Source organism: Amblyomma americanum, chromosome 9 (genome assembly GCF_052857255.1).
Source record: "Amblyomma americanum isolate KBUSLIRL-KWMA chromosome 9, ASM5285725v1, whole genome shotgun sequence".
NCBI classification, from domain to species: domain Eukaryota; kingdom Metazoa; phylum Arthropoda; class Arachnida; order Ixodida; family Ixodidae; genus Amblyomma; species Amblyomma americanum.
The window spans coordinates 134,968,792-134,991,152 of record NC_135505.1 but is presented as its reverse complement, the minus strand read 5'-3'; the positions used below and the strand labels follow the sequence as shown (position 1 = coordinate 134,991,152).

At 44.5% G+C, this 22,361-nt stretch overlaps 1 protein-coding gene across 8 annotated transcripts in view; it reads left to right on the top strand.

The window, feature by feature from the left end:
- The window catches only part of pns (DENN domain containing pinstripe), a 57,952-nt gene extending 35,861 nt beyond the window's left edge, over positions 1–22,091 (top strand). For 5 of the 8 annotated variants that reach the window (XM_077637503.1, XM_077637505.1, XM_077637502.1 and 2 more), the window contains 10 exons: positions 390–511; positions 1,476–1,621; positions 3,603–3,721; positions 4,566–4,663; positions 7,143–7,214; positions 7,764–7,846; positions 8,239–8,362; positions 11,506–11,671; positions 12,218–12,446; positions 14,175–22,091. In XM_077637503.1, coding sequence (XP_077493629.1) covers positions 390–511; positions 1,476–1,621; positions 3,603–3,721; positions 4,566–4,663; positions 7,143–7,214; positions 7,764–7,846; positions 8,239–8,362; positions 11,506–11,671; positions 12,218–12,401 — 1,114 coding nt within the window. In that variant the 3' untranslated portion in view covers positions 12,402–12,446; positions 14,175–22,091. Of the gene's footprint in view, positions 1–389; positions 512–1,388; positions 1,622–3,602; positions 3,722–4,565; positions 4,664–7,142; positions 7,215–7,763; positions 7,847–8,238; positions 8,363–11,505; positions 11,672–12,217; positions 12,447–14,174 lie in introns of all 8 variants that reach the window. The other 3 variants (XM_077637501.1, XM_077637499.1, XM_077637500.1) reach the window with 1 other exon arrangement.
- Positions 22,092–22,361: the final 270 nt, after the last annotated feature.

Below are 22,361 nucleotides of genomic sequence, written 5' to 3'. Positions count from 1 at the left end.
TTCTATCTGCTATAATTGTCTTGTGGTGTCTGTTGCTTGGTGAACTGACGATGTTTGCTAAGCCTATTTCTCAGAACTTTGCAGAGCACTTGTTGAAGATAATTAATTCGCCAAGTGACGTCTCTTTTTATTCAACAGTTGGTATAAAGTTGGTTAGGACCAGGTAGCAGCAACAGCAGTAGGTACAGGTTATAGGTCTTTTTTCTTATTATTATCGTTACGTTGGTAATGGTGGTAGCAGCATTGCCCACTTTTTATTTTGCTGTTGTTTTTTTCGCTGCTTTCTTAACCCACCAGAGCCAACATAATTGACACGTATGGTTTCCTTCTGAACTACTAATTCATGATTGCGGCCAATGTAGTGACATTCTCTTTCTTTGTTGGTGCAGGAGCTCTTACAAGCGGTACGCGTTTCTGCGGTGCGAGGATGAAAAAGAGCAGTTCCTGTACTACCTGCTGACGCTCAACGCCGTTGACTACAAGTGCTTCACCAACACCTACACGGCCACAGGTGTGCAGATGATGACACTTTTCACCCGCAGACATGGTCTGTCTGCATGAGCCCCCCCTCCCCATTAGTTGTGCGCAGGATATTGTGAATGGTTTCAGCATTCACTTAATGATTATGCCATAATTATGTGTGGTGAGCACACTTTTCCTTGTTTCTAACCAGTTTTTCTCTTGACGTATAATATCAACGAGTAGTCTTGAAATTTAGTGGAGAAATATAAAAAAAAAATTAAACTTCTTGTGCAAACTGGTTGTTCTCTTTCATACTGAACAGCCCTGTACATGCCAGCCTCGGGCAGATACGCCAAACTCTCAGCAATTCAAACCCACTAAGTTGAAGCGTCCGATTTATTCAAACTGACACTTTGCCCGCGAGACTCAAGTGTTTGCAGAATGTGAATGGCAGATACATGGAAAAGGAGCATCCGCATCTGGACGATGTTAGTTTCTTTTCTTCAAGGTGCACAGTACGGTGTACTGTCCAAGGGAACATGCGATTGCGTGGCCTCCGCGCTTCATCAAGCCCTGCTGCTTAGATGCAGTGAGAATAGGTGTCATCAGGCACATTCGCGGAGAGGCTCGCCGTCATGCTTACTGCGCATGCACCTTGTGCCGACAAGTCCCAAAGGTTCTCGGCGGCAGCGCTCCGCGAGGCCACGCGGTTGCATGTTCCCTTTAACAGTTGACCGCACTTGAGCGATGTCTTCAGCCAGACCAATTCACTCATCCTTCGACCGTAATGGCACTCGTGCTGAATGCTGTTTCATATCTACCTCCCAGTTTTCAGCTTTGTGGACTAACTGTCTTTCTAGAGCTTTCCTCCTGTTTTCCACTCAAAGGGCCCTTGCTGCCTCTGCCTTGCCTCTCTGCGCTCGCAGTGTGCGTGTCTAATGGCTTCTTCGCTCTGAACCCCTCCGCCCTTCCCTCCTCCTCCTTCCCCTCGCTGCCGTGGCTGCCCCACCCAGAGATGCCGTATCGAGTGGTGGTCTTTCCGAGTCGCAAGCTGAGTGCCTCGACGACTTCGGCCAATGCCTGGGTCAGCGTTTCGGGCACCATGGGCACCACGGGCATCATCCCGGTGCCCAAGCAGTCCCTGGAGTTTGTCTGCCATGTGAGTGTGTCTCCAGTGTCTGCTTCGGTATGATTCTGATTTTGATCTGACCATTACCAGAATGAGAATAATTTTCCTCGAGTTCGGTGCCACCGCGGCGGCTCAGTGGTTATGGCACTCGTCTGCTGACCCGAAAGACGCGGGTTTGATATCGGCCACGGCAGTCGAGTTTCGATGGAGGCGAAATTCTAGAGGTCCGTGTATTGTGCGATGTCAGTGCACGTTAAGGAACCCCAGGTGGTCGACTTCTCCGGAGCCCTTCACTACGGTGTCACTCATGGCCGGAGTTGCTTTGGGACGTTAAACCCTTATAAGCCTAAACCTTTCCTTCAGTTCGCCCAAGAGGTCTCATGGTTGGTTTATATATCAAGAAGTCCTGTCATTGTCGATTCTGATTCTGACTGGAATCATGTTTGACTGTGATCAGATTCTTTTTTTTTTTACAATTTTCAGAAGGACATCCTTTAGTCAGTGACTGTATTGGGACCTACTGTCATTGTAGAGTTCACTGATGTCTCTCTAGAACATAAGTTTGATTTATTCACTGCATACACACAAGTGAAGGTGATGAGATACTGTATTTTTCAGACTCCAATAATAATAATTCGGGCTTGCATGATATTTAGGACTCTACTGAGGAACTGTCAGGCACTTGATAGGAATGTGTACATACTCACAACCGATATTTTGGGCTCTGTGGAATCCGAAAGTTCAATTTTTTCAGACAATAGATACCAGCAATGCTGTTGAGATTATTTTCTCACCCAAAAGTTTGTTTTTCGATCCAATATAGACTCAAGCGGTCATTGCTGGCTGTCATAAACAACTGGCCCTTTGCTGCCGGTAATGGTGTCGTTATGGATTTAAATTAAGATAATTGGACGGGCTGACTTGGCTATTTGCACCTTGTTGCTGCTCGAGTTAACGGCAGGATTTTCGTTGCGATCGGAGTGTTGTGCAAAGAAGTGCACATGATCGCGTTGAAAACAGGACAGCGGCAGCATCCGTCACGGCTTGGATGATGCGACGACGGTACACTTGGTGCGAGAGGCAGCTGGAAGCACTCCTTTCATCTCTTCTCTTCCAGAATTCCCCAACGCCAATATGTTCCTTCTCTCAGTCTTCATGACTGGCATTTCACAGGGAAACACTCTGTTCATGCGGCGCTTGTAGAGCGGTGTAGCACAGGGCAGTCATTGTGGCGTGTTCACGGCATGACCCCCACAGCCATGTCGCACAGTCTGGTGCTGGTGACGTGAAATGGTGCAGACACAATGAAAGGATTACTTTGGCTTGAATACAGCATAGTATTATCGCTTTGCTATTGGAATGTGGAATGTGGGAAACTGTGAAGATCGCAGTTTTATAAATTTGCGGATTTTTGGACTGTTTATGATTCGGACAGTTTGTCTGGTCTTGCTGAGTTTAAAATATCAGTCAACTACTGTGTAATCAATGGAGAACGTATACACGTGATCACAGCGAATGAACAGAGCGAGGAAAAAAAAATAGGAAGGCTAGAAGAAAGAAAGTTGAAGTCTGTCTCATGGCTAAGAGAAAAACTCAGCATGAAACTTTTAAAGGCAATGGTCTTTCGTCTGCTTGTTGCGTGTGTGCTCGTTGTGATCGTCTTCTGTCACTTGCATGAAAAGTCAGCACTTTACGAAATCGATTAAAACCGAAGCCTTGAGAACAAAAAAAGACAGCTCGGTCATTTTGTAAAGAGTTGTTAATGTACCAGGGTGACTCATTTTTACATGTGACCTCTTAGGTGCCATTTAACGCCTGTCCTGGGAACGCCTGTATTAGTTGAACGCCATGTTTTGATTGTAGGGGTGATTGTGCACTTGTTGCCTTGCCCCATGTGCCACTTGTGTCAGGGATCACAATCCAGCCGTTTTTGCATGCCCTTTGCAGTTGTGCTTGCGTGCAATCTTGGTGGCATCTGTGACTCTTTTTTTTCGTGTTTTCCTGTCTGCAGCATAAAAACCTGGGTCTGCTGACGACGCTACGAATTGGCCATGATAACACGGGTCTTTCGCCCAAGTGGATGATCGAGCACTGTCTCGTGCGCAACGATGTCACGGGACACACCTACAAGTGGGTTGTGGTCGATTTCTCATGCGCGAGAATAATGAGCTGCTGCTCATGCAAGGCTGAAACCTCTGTCCTCACAAAGCATAGGGTTGACAGGAGAGGTGTTTTGGCATGTGTAATTTGTTTGTGGGAGGATGTTCATATTGTAGTAGCTGTGTGTCTTGCCTGTAGTCGCTTATAAGGGTTAAGTGACAAGCTAACAAAATGGGTGAACATTTTTTGAATGAGGATGACACAGCGAGCCATATAAAGGAAAATGAAAAAATAGGTTTAATAAAGCAAACGCAAGTTTATGACCTCCTTGTTAAAATCAAGACATGACCATGGGCAGGGCATGTAATGCGAAGGCAAGATAATCGGGGGTAATGCAGTGGTTCCAAGAGTGGGCGAGCATAGCAGGGACAGCTGAGGCTCAGGTAGGTGGATGAGATAAGATAGTTTTCGGGGAGAGGGTGGCCATGGCTTGCACACGACAGGACTAATTGGGGCTCAGTATAAGAGAGGCCTTTGTTCCGCAGTAATCATAACAGAGATGATGATAACAATGTGCGCAAAATGGTTGTTCTTTTCCTCCGTGGAAAATCTGATGAAGTTTTGAAGGGAATTGATACGCATTTTTGGGGCAACTTTATAGCTATTGGGAAAAGAAAAATTTTGTGTTGACACCTTAGGTAACCAAGCCATTGTTCAGTCTGCACTGTCTTGCCCAGCAAGTTACCTGGTTACAGGCGCGGAAAAAGAACACAAGGCAGAAAGATGGGACGGAGCACTTCGTCCTGTTTTTCTGCCTTGTGTTGTGTCTTTCTTCGCGCCTGTAATTAAAGATGAACCGCGCTGTCTCCTACAGGTTTCCCTGCGGCCGCTGGTTGGGGAGGGGAATCGATGATGGCAGCACAGAAAGGCTTTTGGTTGCAGAGCTGGTTCCCGCAGACGTCGATAACGAAGGTAGGCCTCATTAGCCCTGCATCTTATCCAACAGATTGGTAGCACAAGGGTCAAAATCTTTATTGCAATGGACTGGTGCCATTTTCAAGCATTTTTGTCTTCTTTATTCTTGACAAGTTTGTGAATTTTTGCACTTCACAACAGTATGAAACCTCTGCCAGCTCAGAAGTACAGTAGACGCTCATTTGGACCAGAGGTTTCTGTTTCAATTATCACAAGTGCATCTTAATATGATCCAAGACCAAATGTGATTGCCTTCATGGATATTTGTGCATACAAATATGTTGGAGCTATTTCTTTATGCAACCATGCCCAAAGGCGCAAGCACAGTATAACGTAGGGCGAAAGCCATTGATATATTTACTGAACGAGCAATCTCCAGCTGGTTGTGTTTTTAAGAAAAAAGTTATTACTAATGCAGTGGTTTTTATATACGAAGTCATTTGGTACCTGAAGAGGCTGTGAAAAATGTCCGAATTATCCGAAGATCGAGTCATTGAATGTCCAAAGAAAATTAGCTGGGGTTTAACTACTGCTGAACCTGGTTAGAGAGCGAAAGCTATGGTGTATTTGCAAGTAGACGTGGCTTGGCGTCTGTAACGTTGAGTCCGTTCCGCACACTGGATAGGCAGCACGCCCTGGCAGGTGGCAGTTAAATTAATGGTTGATCGCAAGAGGTTGGTCACCCAATGAATGCTGCGGCCTATTGCTGCAGTGCCACGTGTCTGCCACAATGTTGTCAACGCTAATGTACGCAGCCAACGTCTCTTTCTCACCCCCGCCACATTGAGGCGTCCACTGACCCAGGGAGCCAGTTATGCGCCCTTCATTTCCTGAAATTCATCGGAGTCTAGAACGTTGTCAATGCCAACCCCAGTGAACACTGTGAATGCTGGTGGCCTATAGAAAGAGAGGCGAGGGCTCGGTTTCGGCGGTGGCGGCTGAGGGACATCATAGCTGTCTCGTGGTTTCTCCTCGGTTCAAGATCAAACTCGCATACACGGCGCACACAGCAAAGGTACTACAGAGGGGATAGTAAAGGCTTTAAAGAATGTTTCGCATTGCAGCAAATTTCATTGATGAAATAATACTCTGTGGTCGTCTTCTTTTGAATGAGAACTGCACGGCAGTGACGATTTTTCGCAATTCTGTCGTGCTGCATTGCATGCCCACTGCAAGACTGCTGCAAAAAAGTGAGGCCTTCTGCACAGCCTCCTTGCAACGCGGTAGCGGTGGAGCTTCTTCACATGCATGGTTCCTCTGCGAACATTGTCCGTCCGAGCGGTTGGAGGGGCCAGATTTTCAGCTTGCTCAGCACCTCATGCCTAAAACATCCTGCCTCACCTACCGCTCTTTCGCGCCACACGCCGGGAGCGTTGGAGCAAGACAAAAAGTTTGAATTAAGCGAACCTGCAGTAGGAATTAGGCGGTTTTAGAATGCATTGAAAATATTTCCTGCCAGCCGAAATTCTGAAATTTGTTTGTGCGAACAAAAAGTGCCAATTATCGCGATTCTACTATAGTTAGAACAGTGACCTTTCTAATTGATGCTGAGCTGAAGCCCCACATATATTAGAAGTGTAGTCATTCATTCATTTCTGCACTGCTTTCTCATTCAACCTCTTTTTTCAAAATCTTGGCTCACACACAAAAAAAAAAAGCCTGATTGCACCAGTCTGGGAAGTCTCTCATGTCTAATGTCTCCAGTAATGCTGATCTTGGCATGTTTTCTGCTGCCTGCATTGGACTTGAGAAGTTCTCGAGTCCTTTAAAAAAATTTGGTGCAGTTTGGTGCTCGTGGCGGTTGTATATTTTTGATTCCGATGGACTCCTTCTTTGAAAAGTGAGCAGATACTTGTCTTTCCAGTTCAGTTTACATATTAATGTCAGTAGTGCTAGCCGCCGCGGTGACTCAGTGAATATGGTGCTTGGTCGCTGGGCCAGAAGATGCTGGTTCAGTCCCGGCCCCGGCGGTCGCGTTTCGGTGGAGGCGAAATGCTAGTGGTCTGTGATCTGCGCGTTGAAGAACCCCAAGGTGGCCGACACTACCCAGAGCCCTCCATTATGGCGTCCCTCATAACTCGAGTGGCTTTGGGACGTTAAACCCCATACACCTAAGCCGGTTAGTAGTGGTGGTAGTGATAGTGTCTGTTTGTGGAGAAAAGAAGGCAGGGGAGCTGGCCACTATAACAGTCTCATTCATGGCGAGCACCTGAACAGTGACTGCCAGGAAGAAAAAGGTAGTAAGGAGATCGACGAAAGACTGGAGGTTGAATAGGGGATAGAACAGTGAGGTAATGGTAGTTTACAAGGTGCATACATAGGGGCACATTCAAGCAAACACATTCACAGAAAGAAATGTGTGCAAAGTACAGCTAATGGCTTCCTGTTACAGTTCTCAATGTTTGGTCTGGATGATTGCTCTTTAGAATCCACGTATTTATGTGCAGCTTTACTGTAAATCCCTTGCTATGTGCAGAGCTCATGGAGGCCTGCCGCACGCCTCCCAGGTGCCGGTCGCCAAGCGTTCCGCGAAGGCCAAGTGAACCACGTACGTTGGATGTTTTTATCTTCTGGCAATGGTAATGCATGCGAGTTTGACTCTGTGAACGCTGAACTGTGAGAGGTGCCACAAATGAGAGTTCTGCATTAAGGGCGTCTACTGCACGTCCTTGTTTACCCGGTAACATTTGACGTGCTTTGCCTCGTGTATTTTAATGCCTTTGAAAACTTGCATGTATACCATATTTGCTCGCATAATGATTGCAATTTTTCCTTTAAGATCAATCTGCAAAAATTTGGGATTGTTGCGCATGAAAATACAGTATAAACTAGAGCAGAAGTTGTTGCGGATGTGTTGAGTTCCAGTTAGAAAGTAGTGAGATTGCAGGAAAATTTTTCAGTTTCACAACAATACTCGGTGTTGCCACATGGTTGAGCATGACCTCTGGGCTCTGTACCTAACCATTAGCTGCTGGCATGAAGCATGTGACATGCTAGACCTTATTGTACATTGCCTCTGGAAGTGGTCACGACTTTTACTTCTAAAAACTTCGCTGTTATTCATGCTACTTTTGCTTTCTTTCCCATTTCTTTGCAGGGCTAACCATTCCAGAAATTCAGCAGCTACTTGGCGATGCGGTCAACAATATAGTCAAGTATTTTTACAAGTCCGAGCGAGAGGTGACTGTGACTTGTTCATTTTGGCTGTATCTGCTTTTATTGACATAACGCTGAATTGTGGAAAAGTAACAACAGGAAGGGTAAAGAAAAAACACCTCTGTTGGCTGCTCTCTCTCTAGCTGGAGGCCCTTTCGGCATTTGTTGAACAATCAATGAGCCGTTAACCTGTAGCACAGACTTAGGCAGCAGTGATGGCTTGGTTGGTACACCGCAAATGTCAATACTTGGAGTTCGGGACTCGGCAGTGTGAGATTTTTTACTGGTTATTACAGCTGTGCATAGCTTGCTCATTGGTATGCTTAAAACGCCATTTCCTTATAAATGTCAGTGATGAATGCACGTGTCAGTGATGAGCGCATGTGTGACCTATGAACAACCTCTTCTTTTACCAGAGGGGCAACCTTACCATTCTGCTCTGTGGAGAGCTGGGCCTGGTCTACTGCCTTGAGCAGGTATTCCTGTACGGCTTCAAGGACACACGTTTCTTCAGGCATGTCTACCTCTGGGAATACTTTGGTATGTCCTGGCTTTGTACTTTGCGAACCCTGCCTGGCTGGCTCCCTTTCTCTTGATGAAAGTTTTGGAATTGTGGGGGGCACACTTCCAACGATACAGCTGGACATCTGTCTAGAGGTTGGCTTCACAGCAGCTGAAGTGATGGCCATGGAGAAAGGAAGGCTGAGGGGGAGTGTATAGGGAGTAAATGGGGAGTTGGTGTCTTACACTGTGAAGAGAGTAAAACGAGAAAGCGAGAGAGTGGGGTTGGTCCGGTGGTGGTTGTCGGAGCCTTGGTGCGCTGGATTGGAGGAAGAGGGGGCCGGACACTCTTCACAATGGAGACTGGAAACTTTTATACAACTGTTTACAAGGCATAAATATATCGGGCCCCTTTTTTATTTTTTGTTTTTTCCCCAAAATTTAAAAAGTAAAAATCGGACAATATCTTTTTTTAGTTCAAATTCTGGTAGAAAACGGATTATTCAGCAAAACTTTCCATAATTCTTTTTTTTTTTCAGGTTCTTTTTTGCAGCAAAAAACAATTTACCGTATGCGCTCGTTTTTGTGTGGGACACAAAATGCCATATGTTTTGCTCAATAGTACTTCACAAACGGAATGAAAATGACAGGAGGTCGCGCAGAAAAAAAAAACTGATCACCAAATTAGATTTTTCCTCATCTACAATCGAGCCAGCTTATAACGAACATGAGCGTCACGCGGCGTCCGTTTGTTATATCCCGAAGTTCGTAGTAAGTGGACCACAGCTTTAAAGACAATTGCTTGTCGAAACACAAAATTTTTTCTTTGCTAAAATGTCCGTGATGGACGTCTGTTTTTGCAGCGCAGATCCGATGAGGGAGGTTTTCAGTTTATTTAAAGCAGAAGTGTGCTCTTCGCCGAGGCCCTTGGCATAGACAAGTTGTCTGAGGCTCTCTATGTAGCCCATTTCTACAGGCGTGCTTACGGGTGCTGGCTCCGAAGTTTCATCCTCATCCGATTCCTCCGCGTCACTCTCGTCCTACAGTTCAGAAATGATGCCCTCGTCCGTGCATGGTCCTTGATATAGACATCGTCATCGACAGAAATAAAATCATTCCAACCAATGTCATGACCCCCATGTCGGAGTCGACGACGCACTGCCATAAATCGCCGCCAGGCTGATCATCTTCCGAAGCATCAGGCTCGGCATCGGACGCTGTGTCAACGAAGCCGGCCTTGCGGAAGCAGTTCCGCTCGCCAGTGGCCGTCACTTCCGCCCAGGCCGCTATCATCATCTCTACCGCTGAATACAGTGGAAATGGGCACGGTGTTCCCGTCCGCCATCCCGAATTACAACCACGGCCCGAGATTTGAACGAAGCCAACGAAACGTCCGCATCGCAACAAGAGTGACAAAAGTGCGCGATGGTGCAACGTGCACAGGCGGCAGTCAAGCCAGTCAAGCTAAACACGCAGACGCACAGCGCCAGCGGAGAGACCAATAAGGTGCATCCGTGACCGTCAGTGCAGCCACCTCTTGGCTCCCACAGAAGGCCTGCTTCACGGGGCGTGGCCTCTGCGATCAACCATCGTTGCTTTCGCGGAGATGATCGCGGAGACCGCGCGCGGATTTGCAAGAGAGTGAGGAGAGGGGAGCGGAGTTGCGAAAAGGGGCGGGGAAGGCGCCTCGGTGCGGAAAGGGCAGCTCGCTTGAGAGCGGCACGAAAAGGGGCGGGTATTTCGCCTGAGATGAGGCTCAGGAAAACATACCGTGCGCCGGGCGCACAAAGGGGTCGGAGGCAGGTTATCTCTCATCGTGGCGCAGGGTTTACGCCGTCCGTTCGCTGTAACCGATCAGCAGGGCTTAATGACGTTTGTTATACGTGTGATTTTGTGCCAGTGAAACAATGTATATTTTGACGGTCGCGCAGGTCTCGTTAGTTATAAGCGAAAGTTCGTCTTAAGTGGGGCCGTTATATGTGGGCTTGACTGTGTTACATTTGTTTCAGTCTGTAAACAGCCAATGCAAGACCTGCTTGCCTTGTACGCTGCGAGAACGTTCATTAAACATCAGAGAGGCAGTTTTAAAATGGCTAGAGCCCTGGAGCAAGGCTTTGTTATCGTGGATAGCGCTTGATACGCGATGTCGAATAAATTCGCCGTCAGTACCCTTGACCTGGCCTCTCGCTTCTAAAAGTTACTTTTCGAACATATCCTCAAATTAATTTTTAACCTTGAAAGGTTAACAAAATCATCTCTATGCGTGAGTTTCTATTTCTCCAATTTGCTGTCGGGGGCCCCCTCGCCTCTTATATGCGGTCACTGTCCCCCCCCCCCCCCTCTCGTCATTGCGTGCTGTTTTAGTTGTGACGATGCTGGCGTCGACAAGTAATTGGCAGGAGGGAGCAAGTCCATTGGGACAGAGGGGATTCTCAACAGCCACCTTTGAGAACAATGCAGCACTTACCTGGTCTCATGCGATGGACCCATCGCCAAAGCATCACTGGCACTTTAGTAATTGTCACACTTATGAAAGAATGGTTACATGGACCTGTCAGAAAACGCAGGCAGCGCCAATAAATAACACACCAGCACCGGAGCAGTGGGAGACTGCTCTGTCCTGCTCAAAGGCTGAAGAACAGCTCAAGCTGATTGACAGGGCTAACAAGACTGCAAAGGCCACTGGGGCCCTGGACTTAAGGACCCACCTACGCCTCGAGAATCCTCCTTAATAATAAAGTTTTTCATTTATTCATACACTGTAAGATGCAAACATTGTAAACTGCTCTTTGCTGAGTGTTTATTCGGCATAAGCAAGGATGCGCACCTGCACAAAATTATCGGCAGACAAAATAGCCAGACCAGGAAGCGCTTGCATGAGCACCCCATCTAGTATGTATCTCTCTGACAAAGAACTTGTTTGTCTTCGTTCTGGATAGAAATCACACATATCATTTGGTGCCGCAGCAGGGGTGTGTGTGTATAGATATAGGTGTCCTAATAAAGTTGTATGATGTGAGCCATGCGTGTGTGCGCACTTCTGTCTCTGTCCCTTGCTTTCTGCCGGGCTAGAACCTCATCAAACCATACTTGTGTCCTAGTGAATTCATGCTTTAGATGTCGTCATCGTGCGACCCACAGTGTAGTCACATGTACTTCTCCCTGCCTGCCTGTCTTTACAGTGAAGGTGAAGGAGTACTTTGAGTCAGCCCTGCAGGACAACATGGAAGACGAGCGGCCCAACCATGTGTGGCGCTGCTACTGCCACTTGGCTAACAAGGTGGAGAGGGCCTCGCACACCATGGGCAAGGACGGAAAATTCCAGCTGTTCATTTGCCTAGCCGCCAGGTGGGTGAACGCCCTTGATCACAGCTGCATAGCACGCCTTTACCACTTGATGTCTGTTATTCATTAATTTACCACAGATTCTATTCAGTTTGATCTTATTGTCGCAGTTTTTTTACAGCAATAGCGTTTAACCCCCATTTCTTAGTTTCACCTCGTAGTAGTAGTAGTAGTAGTAGTAGTAACCTGTGGGTGCATTGTCATGGAAGCCACTCTAAGGGTGGTTATCGTGGAGCAAGCTGGGTATGACGGAAGCACAGCAATGCATAATTGAAGGGTGGTTACCACGACAACCATCCTGAAGGTGGTTAGCATGAAAGGAGGAATGTATGATGATAGTGTAAGGCACAAGCGGAGGGTGGTTGCCACGGGAACCACACGGTGGATAGTTACCCTGAAAGGAGCAGGCAGAGGGTTACCGTTTTGCACAAAGTGCACTAACCGAATTCAACTGAGGTATAACAGGAGTAGATGAAGTGCACTTGCAGTTAGTGGCAGTGCATCTCAGCATCACCATTCCGTTTTTTCCTCCAACCTCCATTTCTGTAGGGAGCACTTCCTGCACCAGATGATGTTCGACCTGGCGGCGTGTCCCGTGACGGCCACTATGTACGAAGAACGGTCGTTCCTGCGCGACCCCAACCTGGTGGTCTTTCTCGTCCAAATTCTCGAGGCCCTGTCCGAGTTTGACATCGCTCTCGAGAGCTCCATCACCCGCGGAGTGGACAACTGAGCCGCAGCGGGGTCAGCGCCTCCGCAAAGTGCGACTATCACAGAGGTGCGTTTTCCACACTCTTGTATGGTTTGGTAGTTTGTCTTGCATACCATGTCCTCTTCAGACCTGAGTGGAACGTAAATTTTTCTGCAGTAATCAAAATATATTTCTCAAGACTGGACGTTCCCGTGAACACAGAGGAGTTCTTTGCTTCTTTTCTCCATGTTTTGCGCATTGTGTTCCTTTACCTTCAGAAACATGCGACATCTTGCGATGCATGTTCAGTTAAAAGTGTACTCAGCAAAATGCTTATTTAAATGAAAGTTGCAAATGATCTCATGGCAGAGAGATGGGATTCTTGAGCCGAGCATGTTGTCAGGCTGGTTTGCAGGATTCTTCGGACATGGCAGTGTTGCACAAAAAGCACACACACACAAGACGGGACATGGAATGAGGGCACCCGGCACAAGCACAGGGGACGAGTGCTCCCTCTCCCGTCTTTTATGTGTGCGTGCTTTTCGTAAAACATTTCTCCGAGGGCATTTCCGTACAAAGACTGGCACTGCAGAAATTTATGTGCACGAGAAGAGGAAACACACACACGGGGTTCTTGTGTGTGCTTCGATTCCTGCTGCACCAGTCTTCACAAATCATGTCTCACCAACTTGCCCAAAATTTTACACTTCTTGATGGGATTCGTGACAACACAAAGCAAAGTCTACAAAGCCTGAGAGGGAAGCCTCGGTCCCCCTGCCAGCATTTTGACAAGAGGGCTTGTCCTCAGCTGAATCTCTTGTCATGGTGAAGGGCTGTTTGGCCACTGGAGGAATCTGGTTTAGACAAAGCAACCAAATAGGAAGGCAGCTCAGGTTGCTCCTATTGCTGCACAGTTCTAGGAAAGGCAGCAACTGCGTGGAAGCACATTTAGTCAGCTCTGTCAGTCTTCCATTGGCACTTCGGCTGCAGGAAAGTAGTGCAGTTTTCTTGTTTTTGCTTTTTATGCACAGGGCAGCTGCCACTGTGTAAAGTGATGCTCAGGGACATTTGTTTGCAGTGAAGAATATGCTTACACATTATTGCTCGTCTTCTTCTATAATAGAATGCACGGGACATCACTATGCTGTCACTGATGTCATCTGTGTTCACACCATTTGGCGTGGTGCACCACCATGGTGCATTGCAGTGGCATCATCCGTGACGTCAATGCATGCTGACCGATCAGTGTGACACAGTGTTACGCTGACGACGCCAGAGCTGACACCTCAGAACCATTGGTCACTATAAGGATATCACCTGACATTTATTATTGTTGTAATGCGAATTTCACTGGTGCAAAATGCTGATTCTAGTCCAAGTCTTTAGTTGTTTCGATTTGAGCGGGTAGGTACGCATCGTGTACAGCCATGCATGTGCATGTGATCATGCGTCACGCGCTGACAAGCATGGACAGGTGCAGTGAGAGTAGCGGATGAGGGGTTGAACCAGTGAGTATGGTGCGCTGCACCTGTTGGCTCTCTCCCTACGACTCCACAAGTGGCAGGTGTGTTCCAACCAATCAGCATGACACATTTGCATTACAATGTATTCAGGGTCTGAACAGGATATGTACTCTTGTATCTGGTTTATTTAATTTGCTACGCAAGATGATGTTATCTGAGCACGAAAGCAGGTGAGCCAGTTAAGGAGAGCAGCTCTAGCGTTGCACTGCTTTTTACCTTCCAGAGCATTGACATAACTGAACGAGCATTCATTCAACTGGTTGGTGTAAAACGCATCTTAATGCTTTTGCAGTGCCCTGCCGCCTGATGGCTTGACAAGCTCTCCGGTTCTTCATTCGAAAATGGATTGCTGCAGCAGTTGTCAGTGTCGGTGGAGAGGTGGTGGTGCACAGATTCGGCCAGCCCGTTAAACGGCGAACTGAAGTTGGCCAAAGGTTGGCTGAGAGTCGGCCAGAAGTCGGCCACAAGTTGCCTTCACAAGTCACTACGCAAAGTACACCATGTTGCGCTCTTAGTTCCTCGGGCAAAAAGAAAGAAAGTGGAGAAACAGATTCCCCGGCGTGGTTCATATGCGAAAGAGAGAAAACAAATTTTCCATTCCTAGCCCCTGTGGTAGCAGCCACTTCCAAGGCGGCAGTAGTTTTGCTGCCTGTGTGTTTTGTCTTTGTTTATTAATGCTTGAGATGTGTTGCAATCTCTGTGATGACTGCATCTCAAAGGGTTGCGCATCATATCTGTGTTGTGCATAATCAGAATGCCCATCTCAGTCGTGGTAACTAAAGAAATGCCTTCTTGACGAAATACTCCCTGCATGTTCTCATTGTTATGATATTTTCGCCCCATCTCACCTGCATTTCGTAGTGTACATAAGGAACAAACAGTCATCTGTGAGGTGATCTGTCAGAGCAAGAGCCGGGCAAGCAACAGTGCAGAGGATTTTTGAAGACAAGAGTTTGGCAGAAATCTCGCTGCGTTCTTACGTGCATTGCCGCTTCTTGTTGCCGCATTGTGTTTTCATTTTTATAGTCATTGTACATAGTTTTAAAATGTTATGCAGCTGTGACGCATCATCGTAATATTTTAGCCTCGCAGGTGTTGAAAAAGTTTTCAGCAATCCAGTGGTTCAGGACCCTCATCTTTCTTTTAGCACAGGAAGGGCAGGGAAGGTGGAAAGAGTGGCCGAAGGGAAGCCTCAGTCTGCTAGCCAACATTTCGATAAGAACACTGCTCTTCATCTGGGCGAGTCCTCTCGTCAAAACGTTCGCTACCGCAGTAAGGCTTCTCTCCAGCTGCTTGTTCATTTTGGTTCACTTTAACTGGCCAGCAGGAGCTCAAATCCTGCTTAACACCTCTTGGTGTGAGCCATTTTGATATCGATTAAGTAACTAGTAAAATTTTAATGAATTTGAAACCTAAGACAGGATTAATGCAAAAAGGCTAATTCAACCATGTGGCTTTGGGTGCAAATTTGTGGTGGAACCAAACTAAAGCTTTAGGTGTACATACAAAGTTTCTCAAGTTTATTTAATTCTGAAGCGTTAGAAAAATCTATTCTGTGTAAAAACGAAACAATAGCTAAGTCATTTGAGAAAAGCAGCTCTAATATTGCCCTACTTAGTTCCTTTCAGACCCTTGGCTTGTGTTCGCGTTTTGACACTTTCACGCCTCACTCGTCTGAATATTCTGCGCCTTGCTCAGTTAGGAATACTAGCATCCTGCTATTTTAAGTGCCATTGTCTCCTGTTCACGTATTTTCAGTCAGTTCCTTTGTAGCAGATGTTTTAATTATTGACATATCAGCGTTGTTGCATTGTCACCTAGCTAGTGTTGCTAAGTGAAAAGCGTTTTGGTGTTGTTGTTGTTCGCTGCTTTTAGTCAGGAAACTACGTTTTAGTGTGATCCTTTTTTTTTTAGCTCCTCGGTAAGGTTGTCTTTTGCTGGGAATTGCTTAAAGTCAAATGGGACAGTATCTTTCTTGGCATTTTAATTTTTTTTTTTGCATTGTCTGGCATGAGAAGCACCGGCCAGTATTATTGCAAGCGCGAAAAAATAAAAGCGCTGAGAAAAATACGTTTTCAAAGCTAATCTTTGCATTTTCTTGCTCCTTGCCTGTACCTGAACAAAACTTCCTTTAAAACTAAATAAATTTTTAAATTTTAATCTTGGCCTAAACGGCTCGAATTTTCACAAGACCATTTCATGGCGTTACATGAGACGTGCATTTGCGCATAGAAAGCAAATATTTTTTTTTTTTATGCCCATGACAATTCATTACTTGTCTTGTACATTTTCATGCATTTTTTTACTCGTATTGCTTTTTTACTATTACACTCATCCACATGAATAAATGAAATGGCCCAGCTGACTATCTATCTTACTATCTTGACTAGCTGACTATCTTCATCACATTTTGCAATTCCCAGTAGCAGACCGCCTCACGGATGGTGCAAAGCCAGTGTAGCCTGTGCTCAGCCTTTGCTAAACGGTGTTTGAACTTCATCTTCTGTGGCAGCTCGGACCTTTTTTTTTCATTTACTTTACAGCTGTGGTGATGCAATTTCTCGCAAGGACGAAATTTGTCTGGGGACCAGAGCACGCGCGTTGTTTGTGAAGTATTATTTTAGATGCAACAGTGTCTGACATGCTAAACTAGGTGTTGTCCAGAAGTTCACAGATAAATCGGTGCTGCCGTGTGCGTTCTTTGTATTTTTTGCGAGACAGTTTGCACCTCATTACAGGATGGATTCATGTCTTAGAGACGTAGCTCCACACCCATGTTATCTGCACTTTGCATTTTCAAACAGATTGAGAAATGAGCTAAGTTGTCGCACTATTTGTGAGGAACACAATTAGCGGTTCAAGGATGGCACAGGTTTGTCTTTGACTGGTAACCTACATTTAGTTAAGTGGTGTACAACGCAATAGCTTAGTTTACGTGGTACAGTTCAAGTTAAGGAAAGAGGGCCTTAAACCGAAAATTTTTATTTATGATGCCACAATTGTGAAATCATCAGGGAATATCTATTTTTTTGATCGAATTATAAGTATGGAATTCAATTTCACGTAAAACAAGTCCTTGTGCACCTATGTAATATGTTGCGTGATGTTGTGGGCTTTCGAGAAATTTTGCAGCAGTGAACTTGCTGAAGTGTATTCCTTGATATCAAGGAATGAATGCTTTGAGGGTAAAATTACTGTCCTGCCTATTTTGAATTTGAGTTATAGAGCTTCGGAATTGCCATTACAGAAGTGGGGAAAGAAAGGGCTTTTTTTTTTCCCACCCCTTGCTTAGCTGAGTCTTGCTTGGTATTCTAGCTTCATAACATGAACAGTCACAGCCACAGTAATATGGGCCTCGCTTCTGTTATCAAGCTCATCATCATTAGGAGGTACTCTATACATATACAAGCAGATGCCACTGCTGCATTTACATAGAACTCCAAGATGCCATCATTTTTTCTCTACAGAACGCATGAGACAAGCTCAGATGCCAAAACGCGCTTCGTATTATTCTGGTCCCACCTGCACACACACTCCAAGATTTATGGAGCACTGTGATAGAAATTTTAACTTTTTTTGTTGCATCCACTCTACATTGCATACGCTAAGAATTAGGTTACATGTGTCTATTCCATGCTAATGGCACAGATGTGGTGAATTTTTCTTCGCTAATATAGCATTTCATAAACTTTTGACTGCAGGTGTATTCTGTCAGGACCATAAAGCGATGCTTATTGGTGTACAAAGGGTCCATGATCTGTTACATTGAATTTCAATTTATCCTTAGAATTTTTTTAGTTTGACAAACATACTGCTGTGCTGATAACGTAAATAGCGGGTACCATTTTTACTGTTTGGACTTTTCAGTTGAGCAGAATAATTCACAGCTCTTCTTGATTTCGATATTTTTAGTTTGAACGGTAACTAGTGGCCTGCGGTTGTTCAAATGTCTTTCCATCACGCCTGTTACTGTATCTGTGCAATTCTGGACAACACCTTATGTGACTGCTAGTTTTTAGGTTCGTGCTAACACAGACACATATGTGTTCTAATGAGAAAGCATTGTATGTTTTGAAACGGGAAGCATCATTTGTCATGATTTTTGAACCCAGGTGGACTGATTCAAGTCATGCCATCGGAAAGAAAGTACCTGTGATTTTTTTTTTTTTTGTGTTAATATCCGTGAACCACATCTTGACATGTTTGAATGTGTGTTTGTGACTGTTGGAAAACCTGATATGTTGTTTTATTCATTGTCTTGTTCATTAGTTCTTTGCAAGTTGTTCTTGAGTTGATGGGTCAGATCATGAGTTCTGTGCCTGGGAAAAGCTGCATTTGTCTTATTTATTGTGAAGTTTCCAGTTTCTTTTAGGAAAAGGATTGTTTCCACTCTGCTCTTGTTCTTTCACTATATATCACTTTCTGTATGTGGTTGTTCCCTTTTGGTTGCCTTTTTTGTTGAATATAATATGTGTAGTTTGGAAGATGCTTCGTCCCACAAAGTTACGCCGGTATGTATTTAGCTGTTTAATGTGGACTGTTGTTTCTAATGGGGATGAGTATAAAGGCACAGACTATCTTATGCTCAAATGTTTCGCAAAGGTGCAATTTTACGGAAAATGTCATCACCACACTACGTGATGGGACAGAATCGCATTGATACCTAAAGACGGCACAGGTAATGACATTTCACCTTTCTAGTATTAAGGTGCACCCTAATTTACAAACTTCTATAGTTCCAATCTGATACTGCAATTGGTAGGTCATTTGTATATTGTGGACCCAAAATGCATGTAACATAACGAGAGTGTTGTACGAAAGGTACTGCATAACAAAACTGCAGAATGCAAGAATGCAACAGTAGAGACAAAGAACAAATAGAGATAACGTAAAGTCAACCACAACATGCTACGTTTGTGTAAAATTTGAGCATGACGTAGTTAGTGATTTAGGAAGAGGCATATTACATTATTCTTTTATTACTCAGAATTTCAAATACATTTACTGTATGTTGATTTCTAGAATCACAAGCAATGTCTAAAGCACTGTCCCTTGTGTCTCAAGTGCTCTGGTCATTTTGGAGAGCTCCAACGTGGCCGACGTTTAGTTGTGCTTACTGCTGCCTGTTAGCTAGTTTTGATTGTACTGAAACCGTTGCTCATTAGAAGGTCGGTGACATGACTTAAGCCTTTCGACTCAAGCCATCTCAGGTTTGCTCTTGACAAAATAAATCTCAGGCAACCATAGTACAATGTTTCCTTTTGTTTTGTGTAATGACTGCGTGGTGCAAGAATTTCAGTCTTTCCTTCCTCGTACAGCCTGCTTGGATTTTATTTTATTGGTGCAGCTCGCAGCAGTGGGTTGAGTCATTTGTTAATGTTTCAAGCATTTCCACCTTGAATGCCTAACATGACTGTGTAATGAACCGATTTTGTTTTGAAAAGTCTTCCTTGAACGTGCATTATCCGCGTCTCGCATAACGAGCTCACACCAATCACTGGCTCGAGAGTGAAGAATATACTGACTTCACGCAATTCAAGATAAGCGCATTTGACAGTAGAGAGGATTTCATGCCATTGTTGTATTCCTGCTGAGACCCTTTCTCCACTTCGTTTTTATTTGTTTTACATTGGAGGTGTGAGTAACATGAAAACGTAAGCACCTTTTCATCATGAAAGCTGCGATATGACTATTTTCAATATTTTTTTCTGAAAGAGTGGCTTTGAAGCACAGTTGCAAAGGCTCTCACTAGGAGACCTTGAAACTTCGTCATTGATGCCAACAAGATGGGGCATTCATTGCTCACAATTTCATAAAGCCCAGACATATTGTCAGTCCAGTATTTGTGACGACTTGCGGACGTGAAGCCCTGGTTATCACAGCTACTATGTTAAGAGCGTTCATTGTGTGAACACTAGCAGCATTTCTGTCGCTTAGTGTGGCCCACGTGTTGATATCCTTAAGTACCTCCCTCCCCTCCCCCCACACACACATGTGCGAAAAGGTTCTGTAGGTAATAGATAAAAGTAAAAAAGAAATGACTCGCTGAAAAAGAGTGCAATTCTTGCTGAAACATCTTGGCTAGCAAGGCAAAGACTTACAGTTTCCACATTGCTTTCTGATGTTGTCATAATTATTAGCTGAAATATTTGTGCTCTGGGCTTAATGAGACAAACTTTCAGCAAATGAATGTTGTTTTTTTTTCAGCTTAAAATGTATAAACTCTGTTGAACCATGCCCAAAACAGTAAATTGTGTTTTGAAAGGCTAAGTTATATTTTTCACATGTTCATATGCGAAAAAGTTAACTTTCATGTTAGGACTGTTCATGTCATTTGGTCATGTCTGTCAGCCATTGTAACCATTGGAATGTGAGAATATGTCATATTGTTTTGTTTGCATGCCTTGAAGAAAGTGCAATGAAAAGGTTTTTCTGCCATCATTTAAGCATGAAGCTTTCATGAGTGTTCATGCTTGTCTCAAGTGCTCGTGTGTGCTTATCAGTTGGTCTGATCAAATTTTTATCATTTGTTAATGAGGTGTCAGTGCATTTTGGGGGTCAGCACCTTGTAAGTTGATTTGCATAAGCCTTTTTGGGAGAGTCTGCTCATTGTTTCATCAAGCGTTGTCTGAATGAGTGCAAAGATGCCTTATAAAAGTAAATGTGCGGATGTTCTATGCTCAGGTGTGACCTCTTAATCCTCTTGATTCCAGAGTTATTAGTACTGCTCAGAAAACATAACCGCCCTGTAGTACCAGTTATGCTAATCAAAGATGCTGACTTGAGAGGATAGGCGTGGCACATTGTATTGTTCATTCACTAGCATAGTGTCCCTAAATAGTCCACAGCTCTGCAGAGCTGAGCACAATCTGTTAAATTAAAAAAAAAAAATAGAAGTGGTCAATTTCGTTTTTATGAAATTTATTAGCACATAACATCAGATAAAAGATTTGCTTATAGGACCCACCAGGAAATTTGTTTGTTCTACACTAAATGAAATTGGATTCTTTAGCATTTTTAATATTCATTAATGCCATTTAATTTTATCATTTGTGTACTTTGATCAAATGTGTATTTTGTACTCTGCCAGAGAAATTTGAGGGGCCTGCTGCTTTTATAAATATTTGACCTTCATTTTTTAAATGGACCCCTTGCACCCATGTCAAGTGGCAGGCTTCTAACAGTCATATAAATAACAAAAATATTGTATTTTTTGAAGCCATATTAATAGTCAATAGATTTTTGTCATTTAATAAGCCCTATTCTTTTTTTTATGTAAGCCGTCGCAACTAGAATGTTAGTTTTATCATATGTTAACAGAGCATATTTAGAGAGAATGACTGGAATTCAACAAATGCTTTGTGGTACAGACCTTTTCCTCAAATACCTGGAGTGCATGCCGAGTAGTTAGAGGACATTGGCAGAAGCTTGTCCTAATGCAGCCTTTCTGGGTTGACGTTGTGTTAGTGTACATAATGGGAAAGCAAAGTCTATATTTTTATCTGGCTACATCCAGAATAGCTTTATCTAGTGATTTCATGTGAGTTGTTCCTCGTCACTTTTATCTGCTGGAACAAGGCAAGACGGACGTGGCTGCCCAAATGTGTTTTTCTATTGGTTGCTTCACCACACACAGCGACATGTGTGGACATGGATAATATATATGTGTTCGTTCTTATTGTGTAAATATGTACATAGCCCAGTTTTTGTTACTCAAGAGAAGAGTTTTGTGAACACACGTGGTTGGCTGCGTTTACAGTGCTTTGTGTGTGCTTGTTGTGTGGCAATGTAGACGTACCTTGGTGGTTTTATTTCGTTCCTTCAGGGGCATCAGAACCACAGTTTCCGGTTATGCCTTGCAGCTCATTTCTTAGCTTTACAAGCGGCGATTTTGGCTCAAAAGCACTTGAGTATCTGAATATCAACACACTCTCATTGGAGATCATAATTTCTTTCAACTGCTAAGTGGCACTGTTTAACCGGAAGGTGTGGTGCCATGCTGTCTCTGGAGAATGGAACCAAGCCCCTCGGTGTGCATTTGTTTTGCTTCTGTGGTCACCAGTGTCGCGCTGCAAAAGGGAATGTGTGTAGGCCTTTGTGTGTCCTTGGTGATGTACCACTAGTGAGCATACCGAAGAGAGCATAACATGCTGCCTTCTTTTTGGACATGTGGACAAATACAGAGGGCATGTGTGCCTCAAATGATGAACCTGCGTGTACTCCTTTTGTTCGGGACGCTCGCGTATATCACTTTTAAATAACTATGGTCTCCGAGTTCAAATGCGACTCAAACGTGAACACTTCCAAACATGACTTAAACAAAGGACATGTAGTGAATATTGCAGGAAAGGCTTGGTACGAGCGATCTGACTCGGTCAGACTTCACGTCTGCCTTTCTGGGCAGCTGCATGGCTCGCCGCTAGTGTACCATTGGTGCTCACGTCGTTGTTACGAAATAGTGGCAGTACTACTTGTAGAA